At 43.8% G+C, this 19,744-nt stretch overlaps 1 protein-coding gene across 5 annotated transcripts in view; it reads left to right on the forward strand.

The window, feature by feature from the left end:
- Nucleotides 1-846: 846 nt before the first annotated feature.
- Nucleotides 847-19,744, forward strand: part of TSPAN32 (tetraspanin 32) — a 55,306-nt gene continuing 36,408 nt past the window's right edge. Inside the window, exons 1-4 of one of the 5 annotated variants that reach the window (XM_033928729.1) lie at nucleotides 2,239-2,469; nucleotides 5,088-5,150; nucleotides 5,256-5,384; nucleotides 19,431-19,545. In XM_033928729.1, the coding sequence (XP_033784620.1) occupies nucleotides 5,106-5,150; nucleotides 5,256-5,384; nucleotides 19,431-19,545 (289 nt within the window). In that variant the 5' untranslated portion in view covers nucleotides 2,239-2,469; nucleotides 5,088-5,105. Of the gene's footprint in view, nucleotides 900-1,044; nucleotides 1,355-2,238; nucleotides 2,470-5,087; nucleotides 5,151-5,255; nucleotides 5,385-16,813; nucleotides 16,905-17,714; nucleotides 17,796-19,430; nucleotides 19,546-19,744 lie in introns of those variants that run through there. The other 4 variants (XM_033928730.1, XM_033928728.1, XM_033928731.1 and 1 more) reach the window with 4 other exon arrangements.

Raw genomic sequence — 19,744 nt, forward strand, 5'->3', positions numbered from 1 at the left:
ATTTGGTTTTTATAGCATACAAAAATAGCCAAATATACCCTCCATCCTTTTTATTAAACCACAATAGCAGTTTTTAGCGCAGGGAGCTGCGCTGAATGCCCAGCGCTGCTCTTGACGCTCATAGGCTCCCTGCGCTAAAAACCACTATTGCGGTTTAGTAAAAGGTGACCATATTGTAAAATATAGACAGCAGATATAAATTCAGAACTGTGCATAGTAAGTGAAGGGAAGTTTTCATCTCTGGGAATTTACCCAGTTAACTATTAAGTTATTTGGGCAAATTCCTTTGAAAACTGTGGTAATACTGCCCCCACTTTGCTAAATTTAAAATAAAATCATTTTTCCTACCTTGTCTGGTGATTTCTGACTGTGCATCCAATCTTTCTTCCCTTCTCTCAGCCTGTATGCTTTCTCTCCTCCACACCTCATTCCCTCCCCCAACTTTTTCTTCCTCTCTCCCTGACCTTTCTTTCTTTTTTTCTGTTTCTCTTCTTTCCTTCTGTTTCCCTGCCTGTCCCCTTTCTTTCTTTCTCCCTGCCGTTCCCCAAGCCACTGCCGCTGCCATCGGAGAACAGGACCTACCAATGGATAACAGGCCCCAAAGCCGACGCCGACGCATGCTCTCCCTGACGTCAATTCTGCAATGGAGAGGAAGTTCCGCCCAGCCAGGCAGCGATTGGCTGGCCCGAACTTCCTTTCCGGCTGCAGAATTGACGTCTGGGAGAAGAAGACTTATCGGCTCGATAGATTAGATTGCCAAGACAAAGTGAGTCCTGGGTGATCGACTCACTTTGCCTTGGCGAGCTACTGGCGCCCCTGCCTCGGGCCCCCTGTCAGCTCCGGGCCCCTGAATGCAGAACTGGTAGTACTGCCCTGATGGCGGCCCTGCGGCACACCAGGTAACATAGAGGTTGGGGCAGCAGTCTAGGGCTCTGCTGAGCCGGGTTCAAGACTGGGTTGAACCAAGTCAGCCTGCGTCGTCTTCAATTAATTGTTCTTATAAGGTCCGGGTTTTACCCCTCACCTTAGCGCCAGGCGCTCAGTAGCGCTCAAACCAGCGAGTGAAGTGCAGCAGCTCGCGCTCCTCCGAGTTCAGCGCCCCCTCGTGGCCGCTCTCGTCCGACGAGTAGGCGGAGCGCGGCGAGTCCGGGACGGAGCTCGAGGACGCGTCGGAGGCGCCCTCGGGGGACAGCAGCAGCCGGTGGCGGAAGGCGGCGCTCACGGCGTCGTGCTCGTCGAGCAGCTGCTGCAGCGCGCGGATGTACTCGACGGCCGAGCGCAGCGTCTCCACCTTGCTCAGCTTCTTGCTGGCGGCGCCGCTGGGCACGTGCTGGCGCAGGGTCTGGAAGCCCAGGTTCACCAGCTTCACGCGGTTCCTCTCGCGCTCGTTGCGCCGCGCCACCGCCGCCGGCCCGGCTTGCGTCGGCCCGAGCGCCTGCCACGCCAGACGCCTCTTGCAGCGCAGCAGCTCGGGCGAGGCGCAGCGCCGCGCGGGCGGCGCGCGCTGGCCGGCCGTCGCCGGCGAGACGTCGCCCTCGCGCCGCTCCGACAGGCAGCCGGCGAAGGGATTGGGCGCCGCTCGCGCCGCGCAGCCGCTCATCCTGGGGCTCGTGGCTAGCGCGTGCCCGGCGGTGCTTCGGCTTCCAAGTTCTTCGCTCCGCTTTTTAAATAGCTCCTCCGCATTGTAGGGAACCCCTAACTCCTCCCTTCTCTCCTAGCAAAGCCCACACGCCTCCTGTCTGACTTTCCCAAGCTTGAGGTGTAGGGTTTCATTCGGGAGCTCGGCTCCCACCCAGCCTGCAAGAACCATGCTTTAAAATGGGAAATATGGGGGTAAAAAGAATCACCTTCCTGCCTGTTATCAATAAGCCACACAAACACTGTCCTAAATTGCAGTCCATAAAAAAGAATGCAACAAGACATCAAGCATATTTAATATTTATAAATGGGACACTGTACACATTTTTACTTTAGTTAAATATGGGCAGTATTCGAATCCAGACTAAAAGCCCACCTTTGTGAGGTTGCTTTTAACGCCTGACCTCACAGGAACCTGGTTAAAGCTGCAGCCTCAGCACCCCTGAGGTGGTGGGTTTAAACCCACGCTACTCCTTGTGACCCTGAGCAAATCACTTAATCCCCCCCCATTGCCCCAGGTACATTAGATAGATTGAGAGTCTGCCAGGATAGATAGGGAAAATGCTCAAGTGCCTGAATACATTCATGTAAACCGTTCTGAGCTCCCCTGGGAAAACCGTTTAGAAAATTAAATAAATAAATGCCTGTCTGAGAAACTCCCTAACCCCCTATGAAGACGAATACTGTTCGGTTTGTTAAATCTAGAGCAACAAAGATGTCCCTAGCGGGAATGAAACGGTGACATTACCTGAGGATCTGTTCTGATCGGCTACGGTTCAGGAAAACAAAGACCAAACTATATGTTGAAGCCTTGTTGTAGAGCTAGTTAAGGTACTTGATTGATGACTATCTCATAGTTTCTTACTGTATTTTTTTAGTATTGAAATATTGTATTGTTTTTCTGTGTGCTTTGTATCATCACTGGAATGTCCAGTCCTCTTTATTCTGTGAACTGCCTAGAACTTTTTGGGTGTTGGCGGTATAGAAAAATAAAGTTATTATTATTATTATGATATAATTTAGCAAAGATTGACAACTTATAATTTTCTCTGCTTTTTTAGGTTGCCTTAAGGGAGGTAACGTTAGTGTTAATCATGTATACTGTTCTGAACGATTGTGAATGTTTTACTGTTAAGCGCTTAGATATAGGCTGTCTAGAAATTTTAGAAAAAAAATACTTGTCCTGCTTGCCTGTTGATTAGATTGTAAGCTCTACTGGGCAAGGACTGTCTCTTGCATGTTTGAATGTACAGCGTTCCATATGTATGATAAGCAGTAGATATTGTGAGAGGGTTTTAACTTTAGTCAAATAAAGTGTTTTCCTGATATTTTGGGGGTGTTAACTTGCAGTGGCGTACCTAGGGTATATGACACCCGAGGCCGATCATTTTTACCACCCCCCCATACAAAAAAAAATATTTTTAGTAATTTTTTTAATTTATTTTTATAGCCCGTGCTCCCCAGAGAGTTCAGAACGGGTTACAGTTTAACATTACATAGGGTTACAACCTCTCTAACCCCAGGCAAAATAAACAAAAAAGACTTTTCCTCTCTTTTTAGCTCCTAGCTCATGCTTGCTGTCTTAACACCAAATCTGGCAGGATACACATTTCAAATCTGACATATTGTAATCACAAAACAGAAAATACAATTATTTTTTCTACCTTTTTGTTGTCTGGTTATTTTGTTATTCAAAACGTGTTGATCCCAGGCTCTGGTTTCCATTTGTCTTCTATTAACTTGCTCACCAGGGTCTCCTGCCCATTTGATGTTTTCTTCTACGCTGTGCTCACCATCCATCTTCCATCTATAGTCTATAGTCCTTCCACTGCCATCTCCAACATTTCTTTCTCACTGTCTGCCATCTCACTTTTCTCTCTATTTCTCTTTCCCTGCCTTATGCCCTGGGTCAAATCTCTCTATTCCCCTCTGTGCAGCATCTCTCCCTTCCTCCCCTCTGTTATCATGTGCAGCATGTAATATAGAACCGAATCTTTTCCAGAGTTAAAAATGGTAAAACTAGAAGGCATAATTTGAGATTACAGGGAGGAAGACTTAGGAGCTATGTTAGGAAATTCTTCTTCACGGAGAGGGTTGTAGATGCCTGGAATGACCTCCCGAGGGAAGTGGTGAAACATAGAAAATGACGGCAGAAAAGGGCCATGGCCCATCTAGTCTGCCCACACTAATGGCCCACCCTCTAACAGAGGGGCAAATGTAAGAAAAGCAGTGAGCTAGTGGCAAAGAAGGACAAATGTTGGACATGGGAAAGAGATAGGGGCAATGCTGAACTGTGGACATGGGGGCAGGATAGGGACTCCATGTTTAATTTTGAATTTATGAACTAGATTATGTTGGCTACGGAAAATGTGCATTACAAATGGCTTTTGTATAGTGTTCAGTATATGAGCATTTCTGTTTTTTATTTCTCATGTTACATGAGTTTGACTTCTTGAGGCTCCCAGTTTGTCTTTTCTCTTCCTATTTTGTGATCCTTTGATATGTATTTGGCGAGGGTCTGTCCATGTTTTGCCTGTTATGTTTTACCTTTGGTAGGTGTATTGGTGTTTTAGGGCCCAGTGTAATAGTTGTTGTATTCCTGTATATTCATAGGATTATTGCTACTATTGTATATTTTACTATTATGAGTATTTCACCATTTGTCTCATAGTAGAAAGATTTATGTTGCTATTGCTCAGATGACTGAGAATCAGAATATTTTTTATATGATAACTTCCTTAGAGAAATGTCCTAATTCTGATCTGAATCTCTTTGGGGGAAAAGTTGGATTTTTGTGAGTGCAGAGCATGCTAACATTTAACTCATGAAAGCCGTTATATTGCGTGCAGCATGACACATTGGTCAAGAACCACTGCCCTGGAATATTTAGAAAACAAAACATGCAGATCATTTCAAATGTTACCCTGGTTGCAGTGTTGGCATGAGTTAATGACTTTGTAATGCTCTTGAATAAGTTCTTCAGTAGTTAAAATAATTTTAGAGTTAGCAATTCAATAATTCAGTTTAAAGAAATAAATGAATCCCCAACACCTCATTTGAATCTTAAAATCAGGGTGGGGCAGGGCAGTCCACCAAACTGGTCTGCATGAGAGCACTCAATTACCAAGACCAGCCCTCAGAGTTAAGGGTTCAAGTCCTCCCACTCCCACTGATTCTCCTTGTGAACTTAGGTGATGCGTGTCACCCTCAGTTATGTCAGGTGTGCCTGAATTGGGGTTTTAGGGCCCAGTGTAATAGGTGTTGTATTCCTGCTTATTCATAGGTTTATTGCTACTGTTGTATATTTTGCTATTATTTCACCATTTGTCTCATAGTAAAAATAAGTGCTCCTGGGTAGTAACCTAGTACCTGAATGTTAAACTTGCTTAAATCTGGAAAGGGTGACTAACTGGATCTAATTTTCTCCTGTGTGAAATTTAACAAATCAGATTCATCCAGAGAAGGGAATGGCTGGTGATCTTCTCCAAAACCATTTACCAAAACTACTGCAGGTGACGTACTGGTCCCAGCTACCTGTTTACATAATTGCACTTTTAAGGAAAGTTAAGCAGAGTCCACAGCCTCCTAGAATGTATTTATTTTTTTTTTCATCTAAGGAACACATTTGTGAATCTGCTGGAGTCAGAGGAAATTCTGGGCGTAGTAAGCAGTGTAGGCTGAGAAAAGGAGAAAGGCTGAGTGGTTCTCCTGCTCCAACACACCACTTTGGCAACAAGGACCATGAGGTATTGAGCTCTTGGGCATCTTGACTTTCAGCATAGCTGCAGAGAAGATAAACCCTGGGTGGGGGGGGGGGAATGGCACACATTAGCTACATAAAACCATCAACTCACTCAGAAATTACAATGCCACCAAGAAAAGGTCAATTAGCTAAGATCAAATGCAAAGAGGGAACAAAAGACAGCCCCTTCTTAAGCACTTGGCTGAGAATGAGAACTGATAATAAAGGGTTGATGCCCTGCTATACAACCCTATGTGGAAGAAGTATTTTACTCGACCAAAGCAGGAAAACTGCATGTCGTGGTTCCCCCTTTTTCTTCCAGCTCACTTGGGCTTCCGATTCCCGACCTTAGAATCTGCTTCCTCTACAGGCTGATGCTCAAAACTCTGACCCTAACGCTAGAGGCAGTTAGAATTGGGCTAGCGTCGGCATTAGTCTGCGCACGTGTTCAGAGGGCACCGGTGCAGAGAACGACACAGGCGCAGGAAAATCGTGCCAATAGCAAGTAAATGTAGCAAACTGAATGCTTGGCTATGCCTCCTGATGCGCAAAAAACAGCGCATGAATCAAATGTCAGTTCTGAGCTGGTGTTAGGATAGGGTTTCAAACAGGAAAGGGGCATCAGTGTGGTCCCTTCAGCTGGAGGGGGCACAAAATGCAGTGCTCCCCGCATCAAGGTCATCTACCCCTCTAACAGTCTGTCACCCCCTAGTCCCTTAATGCTGACATATTTCCTCCCCACTAAAGTCCGAGAAACACTGGCTCTGCAGAATCTCAAACCCAGTTAACTTGACATACAGCATCAGCTGCTTGATCCAGGACCTGAACGGAGGACCTCTCAGCGCGGCAGTACACAAGCACTTCCACCGAGCCTGCCTCCTCTTCTTGTAAACATAAAATAAATGTATAGGTAACTCGTAGCATGCATTCTACAAAACAATAAACTTTACTTCTGCTTATTTATTCCTAAATGCAAGTCCTCTCCCACTTCTTCTCACCAGCTTGCCTCTCCCACTCTCTACCTTTGCACTTGCAATAACGGATTTATGAATTGGTAAATATAAAATTGGAGAACTCTCTTACCCTGTCAGAAAAGGAAACCAGTATGCATTAAAACCATGTCACTCTTTTCCCCTGTTATTTGTACTTGTTTTATTTCATACTGCAAACAAAGTCTCATGTTTTCACAAAAACTTCCCAACTCTTTGCCCCACTCCTTGGCTAATTGATTGCATCGTCTTTGTTCTGCTTGAGTGAAGTAATTTGCAATGCAAAACTCGGTATCATTTATACTGTTTCTCTATTGCCAAAGTACACAAAGTTCAGAGAGTCAGCACACCTTTCCCCTCCCACACCAATTCCTTTGAGCAAACACTTTTATTTATCATAAAACTAGCCATTGCAAAAATTAATACTGTGCATTGAGAGGATTTCAGCTATAACGATACAAAGACACCTATGCTAAGTAGTTTGGCTTTGTACTCTTTAGAATAGTAAATTGAATTGATAGCTGTATACACCTAATAACAACCTAAAGACAATCCAAAGCTCCAGTCTTCTTTTAAGGATGGCTCTAGGACAGTATTTTATTTGTGATAAGTCTTAGTCAAATGCAGGCACGACTCATGATACTATGGCATATAAAGCAATGATTTCACGTTTTACCCAGTCCCGAGCCAAAGTGGGAATCGTGGTGTCCTATTTAATGGATCTGAAAGCAAATCTATGAAATGAAGGCATGGATTCCAATGGCTAAAGTTAAGGCATGCTTTGGAATTTCAGTGTACACAGAGAGACACCAACCGTTTCAATAGCGAACATGCTCGACAAACACATCCCTGGTTTGTGCAAATAAAGGCAGGACCAGCTGGTGAAGGGCACCATCTCCCGCTCGTCTGAGTTCAGTGCCCCCTTGTAGCTGCTCTCATCCGAGAAATAGGCGGAATGCGGTGCGGGATCGAGCTTCTCTCGCTGCCTGATGAGGGGAAGGACCGCGAGGAGGATGTGGAAGAGGAGTAACAGCAGCCACTGCCCCCACCATCCGGAGACAGCAGTAGCTGTCATGCTCATCCAGCAGCTTCTACAGCGCTCTGATGTACTCCACCGCCAAGCGCAGGGTCTCCACTTTGCTCAGCTTTTTGCTGATGGCACTGTTGGGGACGTGTTGTTGCAGAGCCTGGAAGCTTCACCCAATTCCTTTCTCACTCATTGCGCTGGGCCACTGCCGCCATCTCGGCTTACATTTGCCTCAGCCCCTGGAAAGCCAGCTGTCTTTTGCAGGGCAGAAGCTCTGGGGAGGCGCAGCACTGCCTGGGGGCTTTGCTTTTCAGTCCTGAGCTAGGGGACGCTGGGCATCCTTCTCCTTCTCCGGCATGTGCCGTCTGTACTTTCATCACCTGCAGTGCATCACCAGGCACAGCTCTCCAAAAAGTAGCTGGCAAAAGGATTTGGCACCACTTGTACCACGCAGCCGTTCATCCTTGTGCTCGCAAATGACAATGACAGCGCTGCACTTCTCAGACAAAACTGAATATTGGAAGCGTGGTACACTCGTGGCTAACACGTGCCCTGCAGTACTTTTGCTTACAAGTAGCTAAGATCCTTGTTCTCTCTTTTTAAATATGCCCCTGTTTTTATAGCCTCCTCCCTCTTGGCATTTATGTTATACTAGTTTTGTAGCCCGTTACATTAACGTGTGCTAGAATAGATGTGTAGACTTAGGCATTTCTTTCTTTCTGTTTCCTTCTTTCTGTATGTCTTGTCTTTCTTTCTCTCTCTCCCTGGCCCCCTGTCTGACTGTCTTTCTTTTTGTCTCTCTCCCACTGTCTGTCTTTCTTTCTGTTTCTCCCCCCTGTCCAGCAGCACCCCTTCCCTGCTCCCCCTGTACAGCAGTAGCCCTTCTCCCATACTTTTACTTCCCTCCTGTCCAGTAGTACCCCTTTTCCCTTCCCTGCTAATCACTGCTGTATGCAGTGTCCCTGCTCAAGAGTTCAGCAATTCTGAATGCAGGAATGAAGTGAAATCGCTAACTCTGGAAAAGGAGGTGGAACTCACTGTACGTGTTTGCTTCCTTGGCAGGCAGCATTATTGAAGTGGGCCAGCTTAGCAAATGCCCGCGGCTGGCATCCCGGCAGTTTAGGAGAAAGCCAGCTGGCGTCAGAGATCAGGGCAGGAAATCAGCTGAGGAAGGCACTGCGCAGGCACTGTGCCACGGATCAGGGATCACGGCCGCACGGAAACTGAACTGCACATGCGCACTTAGGGTTTTAATATAGCGGATTCTTTTAGAAAGGGCCTTCCTTTCTAACTCCTCCCTTCAATAGATTTCATATTAAAATCACGAGTCATTAGCCTCTTCCCTGTCTTCCTTTCTCTGCTGCTAACATAGAATTTAGCTTCAGGTATAGAAATTCAACTATGAGGCCCAACACGGTCTGTGTTTCGGCTTCTGTGGAAAAGCCTTCCTCAGGGGTCGACCTGTGGTTTAAGGAACATATATAGAAATAACATATACAGAAGCCAAAACACAGACCGTGTTGGGTCCCTTACATCAAGAAGACTTGGACTTTTCATAAGGCTTGGCTTTACATATAGGACATGATTTTAATTTATTTTCATTTATAATAAAATTACATTTGTTCCTTAGGTTGATGTGTTCAGTCCCTTCCCCACTCTTTCTTTGGTTTACTTTGTTTGTGGGGTTTTCTTCCTTCCACTTGGATTTTTTTCAATAGTCACTGGTCACCAGTGCCCAGATGATTTGCTGCATAAAGTTAAGGACAGCCTTTTTTTCAGGTCTAATTTTATGTGGTTGCTCAGCTGGTTAGCAGACTGAAAATCTTTGCTAACCTGCTAGGTTTCCTCTCCTCCCTAGCTGGTTTTATCATGAGGATTTAAAGGAGACATTCAACAGCTCTCTCCAGTTAAGTGCCACTGATTCTGCCCTGAAAGCCTTACACAAGCGAATTAAGCAGCCAGGAGCCTCTCTAGCCATTTAAATAGAAGTTTTAAGTTTAATAAAATTTGATAAAATCACAATTTCAGAAATTCAAAGCGATGTATAATAAAATATGAGGACGGCAGGTAAAACAGTTACTAACAGAGGCATGGACTAACCAGCAGGGATCTCAAAGTCCCTCCTTGAGGGCCGCAATCCAGTCGAATTTTCAGGATTTCCCCAATGAATATGCATTGAAAGCAGTGCATGCACATAGATCTCGTGCATATTCATTGGGGAAATCCTGAAAACCCGACTGGATTGCGGCCCTCTACGAGGGACTTTGAGACCCCTGGAACGTGACTGATTTCATTAGATACAAAGGGTTGAGGGGAGAACTACAATTGTGATAGGAAAGAGACAGTTAAAGTCTAACACAGAAGGACAAGGAAAAGAAGTTAATCGGAGCCTCTTAGAAATTATATCCATCAAAGGTGTCTTTAAATAGAAAGGTTTTTAGTAATCCTTTGCATTTATCTGATGACTTTTCTTCCCTCAATTGTTTTGGGAGTGAATTCCAAGTTTTTGGTGCTACATCTGAAAAGATAGTATCCCTTCGGGTATTAATGCATCTTAAGGATGGAATGGACAGGAGGTTTTTGTCGTCAGATCTTAAAGCTCTTGACAGAGTATAGGGAATAAGCATTCTCTCCAAGAATAGGGGAAATTTGCAGAGTGATACTTTGAGTCAGTAAGCATATTGTAAATGTAATTCTATGGTTTATTAGTAGCTAATGAGCTTGCTTTAGAAGAGGTTTAATGTGATCAAACTTTCTGGATTTGGTGATGATTTTTATTGCGGTATTTTGAATGATTTGTAACCATCTTAGCTCCTTAAGTGAAGCCCCCTTATAGAGGGAGTTGCAGTAGTCTATTTTGGATATTACTAAGGAGTATATTAGGGTGTTTAAAGAAAATATATTGAGAAAGTTCACCAGAGATCTGATCAGTCGGAGTCTGTGAATGCAACTTTTCACTGCTGAACTTATTTGTTCATGATAAGTGAATTTTTGATCTATGATTATACCTAGAATTTTAATCTTATCAACTTCCTGAAGGGGAACGTCCTCGATACGGATTGGTGTGTGTGTGGTGGAGGGGGGGGTGCTTTCAACATCAACCCCACCTGCCCTCCACCCGTGCCTTGGCTCTGACTTATGTATTTATTGAATTTTCTATACCATTCTCCTTCCAATTTCTAAGCAACAACTACAATGGGGGTTTTCAGATTATTCCACCCCCTTAGTACTTTGAGGGATCCAGAATATTCCTTCTGTTACTGCAATGAAGGATCATTTTTTGCTTCCTAATGCAACTGGATATACTTTTTATCTTCCTCAGAATAAAGGAAATTCACTTTAAAAGTTTTCGTAGAAGCAATTGCAAAATGGTGCCGGTGGCAGCTTCATTTTCTTTTTTACCTGGAGACAAACTGGGATTGACTGGTAGAAAACTTGCCTGCAGCAATTGGTTTTCATCCTTCCCCCACTGGCTCCAGGCTGGGGGGGGGGGAGAGAGTAAAAGCTTTTAATGGCCCATAGACTTGATTGGAAAATAAAACACCATTATATTTAAAAAAAAAAGACAAGATCAATGTTTTGTTTTATTTTGTGTGGTTGAATGCAGCAGTTAGGATCTGCGTACTGATAGCCTGGGTTTGGCGCTATGGCCCTGAAGCAGTGGTTACCGGCCATGAAACGATCGTCGGCCTGGTCTGTTTGTGTTCAGTGGTTTTTACCATGAATCATTCTCGGCTATTTTTTGCTCCCACCTGCTAACTTTAAACTTGTGCGAAAGTTTTTTGCCTATGACGCTTTGGTGGAAGAGTGTGGGTCCACCTCTCCGTTTGTCTGAGGCTTTTCTTTCGCTTAAGTAATAAGCTAGCTTTCTTGGCTTGTGTGGTGCTTTTGTTTTGGAGTGATATTTTTGAATTTTTGTACTATACTTCCCTCCATTCCTCCCTGTACACAATTATTTTGTTTGTTACATTTTTAATTTTGTTTTCAAACAAGTATAATCCCTAATTTTAGATGAACCTTTCTTTTGCTTTGTCTTTTTCCAGTTTGCTCATTTAAATTCATTTGAAAAATGCCTATGTCTCATCTTGGTGTATCCAAAGCAAATCTTATTGACAAAAAAAAGCAAAAAAACTTGGAGGTGGTATGTTGTGGTTTCTTTCTTTTTCAATTTCTGCTGGAAAACTTTGCTCCATTCATCTTTCTAGCTGCAATGTGAATTTTAAGCTGGTCTTTCTCCCCCCCCCCCCCTGCACCCTTCTTGACAAGAAAGGACACGGGCTTGGGGTTTAAAAGTTTCTTTTAGCTCAGACTGTATATGTCTGGTGCATGCATATTAATCAGGCTGTACAATACAGGCTCAAGAATGCGGAGTTTGGCTGGGTTTGGGTTTTGTTCCCAGGTAATCAAAGTAACAATACTGGTGAAGGCAAATTTTCTTTGATCCATTAAGTGTAGACACTGACATTGTGTGCATTTGGCTCATTTACAAGCAAGTTTTACAAATGAGATTTTTTGGTAAGAAAAAAAAAGAGCACTGTTTTAGGATATCAGAAGGCTTGCCTCTGAAAACAAAGCAGTATTTTTGGTGGGTCTGTTAGCAGCTTCTGCATAAAATCCGTTTCTCTTTCTTTCCACTTGGAATTCTGTTCTGCTTCAGCATTAACTCCTAGACGAATAAACCAATCTATCTTGTGGTCATCTCTGATCTTAGATTGTCCATTACTGCCTAGACCTTGCCCTCTATATTATTGTAAGGAGGAAACTATAACACTCAGAGAGTGAATTACAATAGTCTCGGTTAATCGGGACTCAGTTAACCGGGACTCTCACACATCTGATGCGTGGGGAGGGTCCTAAGGCCCTGATTGGCTCAGATGCCTCAGGCCTCTCCCCCTCGGCAGGGATCATAGGCGCCTGAGCCAATCAAGGACTCCTTTAGTCTCCTGTATCCCAGATACAAAGGGGAGGAGCCTTAGGGATCCAGAGGACAGACTAGATGGGCCATTTGGCCTTTATCTGCTGTCGTGTTTCTAAGACCCCTCCCAAGGGGTGAGTCATCTGGCAGGAGGGAGTGGGCACCCCTCCTATCATTTCGCTGTCTCAGGGGGGTGGCATGGCAGGAGGGAATGGGCATCCCTCCTGCCAATTTTCATTAGCGTTGGGGGAGGATTCCCAATGCCATGTTCATTGGGGATGGCAGTCAATGGCTGATGAGGGGGCTTTTTATATTTTCTAATGGGGCAAATATTGTGCGTGTGGAATACACACAGCATCTGTGCCCATTATTTAAAAAAAAAGGTTTTCTGCTCCAAACAACTGAGTGGCAGGAGGCTTTCCCCTGCCTCTCTCGTTCAGGCTTTCCCTGCTAGCTCTGCGCATGTATGAGAGTTGCTCTCACAGCGATGAATCATACAGGAGAGTTAGGGATTACCCCCGTGTGAATCATTTGCATGCAAACCGGATAGTGCATGAATAGCTCTTTTTGAATTGGCCAAAAGTCAGATTGGAGCAGACCCACATGGTCTTACCAATCCTCTTTAGAGCATCTGGGCCCCAGTCCTCAGGATATACCTAGCTAGGGTTACCATATGGCTCCAGAAAAAGGAGGACGGATTGAGATATCCAGGTTTTACTTCCATTGAAAGCAATGGAATTAAGAAGGACAGATTGCGACATCTGAGTTTTACTTCCATGGAAGTAAAACCCAGATGTCTCAATCTAACATAGTCACATAGTAGATGACGGCAGATAAGACCCGAATGGTCCATCCATCTGCCCAACCTGATTCAATTTCAATTTTTTTAAATTTTTTCTTCTTAGCCATATGGTAGCCCTACACCTAGCCAGTCAAGTTTTCAGAATATCTTGAACAAGAATGAATATGCATGAGATAGATTTGCATACAAAGGAGGCAGTGCATGCAAAATTATCTCATGCATATTCATTGTGGATATCCTGAAAACTTCCTGGCCAGGTGTGTCTTGAAGACTGGGTTGAGAACTCCTGGCTTAGAGGGAGCAGTGATATAGGTGCTGAGGGATGTTAAGTCACGGCTTGATTCCTTTTATTCTGTGTTCCTTGTGTAAGGCACAGACTAGTGTGAAATATCAACTGATATGAGCTGATGACACAAAAAACATAAAGGTAACTCATTTTCTAGTGACTTTCAGCATTCCAGTGACACAAAGCATTCTGGGAGTGTAGTCCTACATTTTATATTGATCACCTTTATCTTCCAGAAAAAATGAGAACTATCAAAAGATACCCTTGAAACCTAGCCTTTAGTTGGCGAATTTGCCACTATGAAGAGTTCTCAATAGTAATAAAAGAAGATGGGAGTAGATGGAAAGGAAATATGATCTTTTAGCGACACCTAATGGGCAGATTATGAATTCACCAAGGTTTATTTTATCCATTATTTAAAACAGAGTAACACAAAACCGATCACTGAGTTTTATTTTTAATATAGTATTGACACTTACGCCTATGTCATATAAAAAGCATATAAATTGAAGTTAACAGAACACCGTTGCTTTTAAGGACTTGTATAAACCATGGAGTAAACAGAAGTATATTCTGAGGTCTCAGTTCAAGTGAATGAGCACAGCAATGGCAGGATGGAGCATTGGGGTGAAAAGAAGAATCTGCTATATACGTGTAAATAAACATGCTGCGGCCAGTGTAATACACTGCTGGTAATGAATGCACTGGAAATCAGCACCTAGTTTCTTTTTTTTTTTTTTTTTTGGGGGGGGGTTTGTAACAACATTTTATTGAAATTTTTCAAATACAAAAAAATGTAAAAATGTATGATCGTGGCACCGAGATACACCCTCTTCAAACCCAGCATGCACACAAAAAGAGGGAGAAAAAGCCTCAGACTAATGTAGCAAAAAAAAAATGTGGCAAAAAAACTCCCTCACAGAACAGCTCAGGTTTAGAAAAGGGCAAAGTCACCCGCAGGCACGTTCAAGGACTTAGATGTCAAAAGACAACTTGAGCTCCAGCGCTGTCACTTCTTTTCCAATCTTCCCCAGAACAGCTCAGGTTTAGAAAAGGGCAAAGTCACCCGGAGGCACGTTCAAGAACTTGGCTGACAAAAGACAACTTGAGCTCCAACGCTGTCACATCTTCTCCAATCTTCCCAACAGGTGACCTTGTTTCACCAATGTGTGGTTCATCAGGGGAACAAACAATACAGTCTTGAAAAGTGCAGCCACGCTTGGCTTTTTGAGCCCCTGTCCTGCACACAACTTTTATGGATCAGTTTATTTCCGACTGGCATTTTTAACCACGTATCTTTACCATAGGACTTCACAGGGACCCCTGAAGAAGACATTCTGTCGAAACATGGACTGTGTTGGGTCCAGGGTCCAAAGCTTTTCAGCGGACTGCGTCCTAGAGGTTTTTATGTGGTTTGTCAAGTTTTAATATTATTTTAATATTAATAAAGTCCATCTCGGGAACATCATTTCTCCACATTGGTTTTTGTTTCACCTTTTAAAGTCCGGCAGATCTAATCCACCCCTTAATTTAGGTAATTTTAGTTTGTGAATCGCAATCCTAGGAGGCTGTGATCTCCAAAGAAATTTATTAATTAGGCTATCCACTCTTATATAGACAAGCTGAAAATGGAAACGGTATCATGCTAAAAATAGAGTTAAATTTTGGAGCTAAAACCATTTTAATGGCCTCAGCTCTACCCCACCAAGAGAGAAAAAGGGGAGACCTGGATTCTATAATAGATGTCTTTAGTTCTATAATAAATTTAGAGTTTAGAAACATGGGCACAGATTCACTAAAGGCACAGATCCGATCTGATCCGTGAGTGATCCGATCTGATCCGTGTCCGGGGGGCTGATTCACGATTCGCCCTCATGCAAATGAGGGCGATCGGAATCACATCCTCAACCGAGCACCTGGATCGCTTTGTAGCGATCCCGACACATGTGTAGACCATCTGTAGATGGTCTGCACATGCGTCAAAGAACAGCGACCTTTTTTTTAAATTTTTATACTTTACTTTTAACTTTTTAGCGAGCCCATAGTTTTAACCTGCTTTAAACCTGTGGGTTAAAACCATGGGCTCACACTGCGGGGGAAGGCCAAGGCAGAAGCAGAGCAGCGCTTGGGGAAGAGAGAGTTGGAAAGTCGAGGCAGAGAGACCTGGAGAGAGAGAGCAGGAGAGTTGGGGCAGAGAGAGTTGGAAAGTCGAGGCAGAGAGAGCTGGAGAGTTGGGGCAGAGAGAGCAGGAGAGTCGGGGCAGAGAGAGTTGGAAAGTCGAGGCAGAGAGAGCTGGAGAGAGAGAGCAGGAGAGTCGGGGCAGACAGTAAGAAAGTTGGGGCAGAGAGCAAGACGGCGCGAGGAGAGTCAGGACAGGAGAGCAGGAGATGCAGTCGGAAACAACATGAACAATTGGTCCCCTGCAGTCGCTTGTTTGTTGATCGGCTAGCCCAGGCGGTGTTGCATGTTTGTTTGTTTGTTTTTTTAGTGAATCTCTGCTTGCCTACATTTGAATGTCACTCCCCCTCATTTGCATGCACAAATTGGAGGATGATCGGGACAGAGGTTAGTGAATTGGGATGGGGGAAAATCGGGTCGCAAACCGATCGGTTTGCTTAGTGAATCTAGCCCATTGTTTTATCAACCATAGAACTATACCATATGCCCAGATACTTGGTCTTATCAGGTTCCAATTTAAAGGAGAAATGAGAAATATGATGTTTTAATACATAAGGAGTCAAGGACAAGAGCACTGATTTACTCCAGTTAATCTTATAACCTGAGAAAGTTGAAAACTCATTGATCTAAGTTAATAAGTGTGATATTGAGTCTACAGAGGTTTATACAATTATATCATCTGCGTAGAATCATTAATGGATATACCTCTAATAGCATGATTTTCCCTAATAGCAATTGCTAAGGGTTCGAGAGCTAAATTAAACAAAATAGGAGAGAGTGGACAACCTGGTTTCTTAAAGCATGCTAAAAATAACTACTTTACTCCTGATACTTTTTATTTATTTATTTTTATTAGGTATTTATATACTGCTTATCTCTAAGTGGTTTACAATCGGGTACGCAAGATTTGCCCTGTGCCCTGATGGGCTCACAATCTACGTACCTAGGGCAATGGAGGATTGAGTGACTTGCCCAGGGTCACAAGGAGCAGTGCAGGATTTGAACCCACAACTTCAGGGTGCTGAGGCTGTAGCTCTAACTACAAGGCCACGCCTTCCTCCACTTGGCCTCATGCCATGTCAATAACTGTGGTGTTACCAAAAAAAAAAAAAAAATGTGCACATAAACCCTCATTTGTAGAACGTTGCATGCCCAAATTTTTGACTAGAACACAAGTTATAGAATAAGGTCAGTTGCACATGTACCTTAAAAAATGTATTATTTTATTTATTTTAGGTATTTATATAGTACATATCAGAGAGAAGGCCCTGAAGCAGCCCATTCAGAACGCTGCCTCCGCTGCTGTTTTGAAGGCTTTGGAGAGGAGGTATGTCAGGCTCACAACGGGAGAAGCGGTGGGGTTCAGCTGCACAGAGGGATAGGAGGAAGGGATAGAAAGACACTGCAGAGGGAAGGCTCAGCCCTGGCAGGGAAGTATGTGAAGCAGCCAGTTCAGAGTGCTGCCGCTGTTTTTGGAGGCCTCGGAGCTGCTGCACAAGGGAATGGATGAGAGGCGAGGAAAGATGCTTTATAGGGGGGGGGGAGGAGAAAGAAAAGAAAGAGGAAGAATTGGGTAGAGGAGAGGAAGGGAAAGATGATTGGCAAATCAGGCAGCACTAGTGTCAGGGATGGAGTCGGGGAGTACCATGGTGGCTTCGGGGGTCGATCTTAACTAGGGCATATATTAGGAGTATGTTTTAAAAAATCATGCTAAGGCTTATTTTCAGGGTAGGTCTTATTGTCAGGGAAACACTTTTTACTTTATAAATGATTAAACAAAAATAATCAGAAAAGAGAATTGCAGAAAGCTTTTGGTGTCAGTAGAGACCCTTTTACTATGTTTTTTGAGGGAGGAGAGGGGAGTTGGATTTGTTTCAAAGAGGCACAGCTGCTTGGAAAGGAAAATATTGTAATCATTCCTACAAGCTTCAGGTATACACTACTAGCCTGTTGCCTGTCTGTGAGGTCAGTAGTTTTAACCAGCAAGACTCCTGTAGACATGCTCAGCTTCACTGTTAGGACTACATTTCCCAAGATTCAAAGAGAGCCATGCATTGAGTCCCACCCCTGATTCTGGTCACATGGTACACAGAAGGTTCAGTGGCTAGAAGGTGTCAGTGTGTCAGTAGAGGCAGAAGGAGAAGTGACAAACATGCGACAGAAGCAATGGGTTCGAGCTGCCAAGTGTCAGCTGCTGATCACTGGACTCTTCATTGTGGTAAGGGAAAGAGAAGGAGGAACAATACATTCCTCCCTCTTTATCAGCACCCCAGAATGACAAGTGCAAAATGTTGAGAACCTTCTAAAACATTCTGTAGAGAAGTTTTTAGAAAAGAACACTTTTTGAAAGTGCATTTTCTGAGCACGGCATGTCTGCTGTGGGGGAAGCAAGAGGAGAGAGCTGGTGAAATGTGTGTCCACAGCTGATATGTCAGGGCTGACTCTACTGATAGGGGCTTTTCATACTGAGCTGCAAACTGTTAGTAATTTAGTGTGTGTGCATATGTGTAGGGAAATTGTATAAACTAGGGGCCTGAATTTATATGCGCCTTGTGGTGCAGTGATTAAAGCTACAGCCTCAGCACCCTGAGGTTAGGAGTCAAATCCACATTGCTCCTTGTGATCCTGGGTAAGTCACTTAATCCCCCCATTGCCCCAGGTAGATTGTGAGCCCACTGAGACAGATAAGGAATACTGCTTGAGTACCTGAATAAATTCATGTAAACCGTTCTGAGCTCCCCTGGGAGAATGGCATCGAAAATTGAATAAATAAATAAATGTTGCAGCATTTACACTAAGGCTGCCAACTGGATGATCCATATTCTCAGGGCAGGGTTGATCCTGTCCTGAGTTTACCCTGTTGCATGCAGGGACTTGTAGTTATAATTTTCCCGTTGCATTCCCTAAGGAAAGCAAAAACTGCAGGTTCCAGCATGCACTGGAGTAAACCCAGGACTTGATCAACCCTGTCCTGTGAATCTGGATCCAGTTGGCAGCCTTAGTTTCCACACACAAGTGACGGACTCTAAGCACTATCTGTAAGGATGCACATGTGTGGCAAAGCATGTAAATGCAAGGACGCATTCACAAGGGTGAAACATGGGTAGAGCTGCCGCTTACACATGTAGCGTACCGAACATTTTAAGTTAAGGAGTGATCTTGTATGTATGAGACTGAAGTTATGCCGTGTCTATGGCTGGTGTAATCGTGAGGATCTAATCAAACTAACAGCACTTTAGTTATATATTCTTAGTTCAACAATCATTCATTTGTATCAAACACATCAAACTTGTTCCCTTTTAGAAACAGGTTCTAAAGATTGTCAACTCGATCCTCAGATGCACCACTCCACGTTCAATTAGATTTCATAACGCTAAGCTTAATGTGCATTGTCTTCACCGGATCCTATATTTTAATTTTACTTTATAAATATTTCATTAACTTTATGAATATTTAATTTAATTTTAGTTTACTTTTTAACTTATCTTTCAGTTCGTGGTCTCTCTTTAGTAGGGACTCCTTTTGCCAACATGTTTCGCTGGGAGAGCTTTTTCAAGGCCAGGTCCCTATGAGAAGACAACAAGATATTAACTAAATTCATACATCAGATAATTATTGAGCTTAGCTTATTTTAGTTACCTCAACAATCATTCGCCTTCCATCCAGACCACACTGCCGGGCATGATGGACCACTGGTCTGACCCAGCAGCGGCAATTCTTATGTGGATATCATGCAGATATTAGATATCAAAGAGTAGAGTTTTCAGTTGCTTTTGATGCTTGGATTCTGATCTGTCTCTGTGAGGTTATTCCCGATTTTTGACTCCCAACCTATGATTCTCTCCTTTTTCAGCTCCTGGGGCTAGCTGTGAGCATACTGACCATTGTCACCCGTTACGCCAACCATTTCATGGTAATCAATGGTGTGACCTCGGAGACCAATGCCTACCGAGTCATTCACCGCACAGGTAAGTGGCCTTTTGCCTCTCCTTAATGCCTGGCATACAAATCCTCTGAGGTTTAGGGCCCCTGTATCCGAGAAACGCATTATATACATTATACATCCTTCTTTGGAACGTGTTGAATCATAAAGATTGTATATGTGGGATCTCTTCATGGAGGAAGTTAGGGGGTGGGTCATTAGTGTGGGCAGACTAGATGGGCCGT

The sequence above is a fragment of the Geotrypetes seraphini genome, chromosome 19, assembly GCF_902459505.1.
Source record: "Geotrypetes seraphini chromosome 19, aGeoSer1.1, whole genome shotgun sequence".
NCBI classification, from domain to species: Eukaryota; Metazoa; Chordata; class Amphibia; order Gymnophiona; family Dermophiidae; genus Geotrypetes; species Geotrypetes seraphini.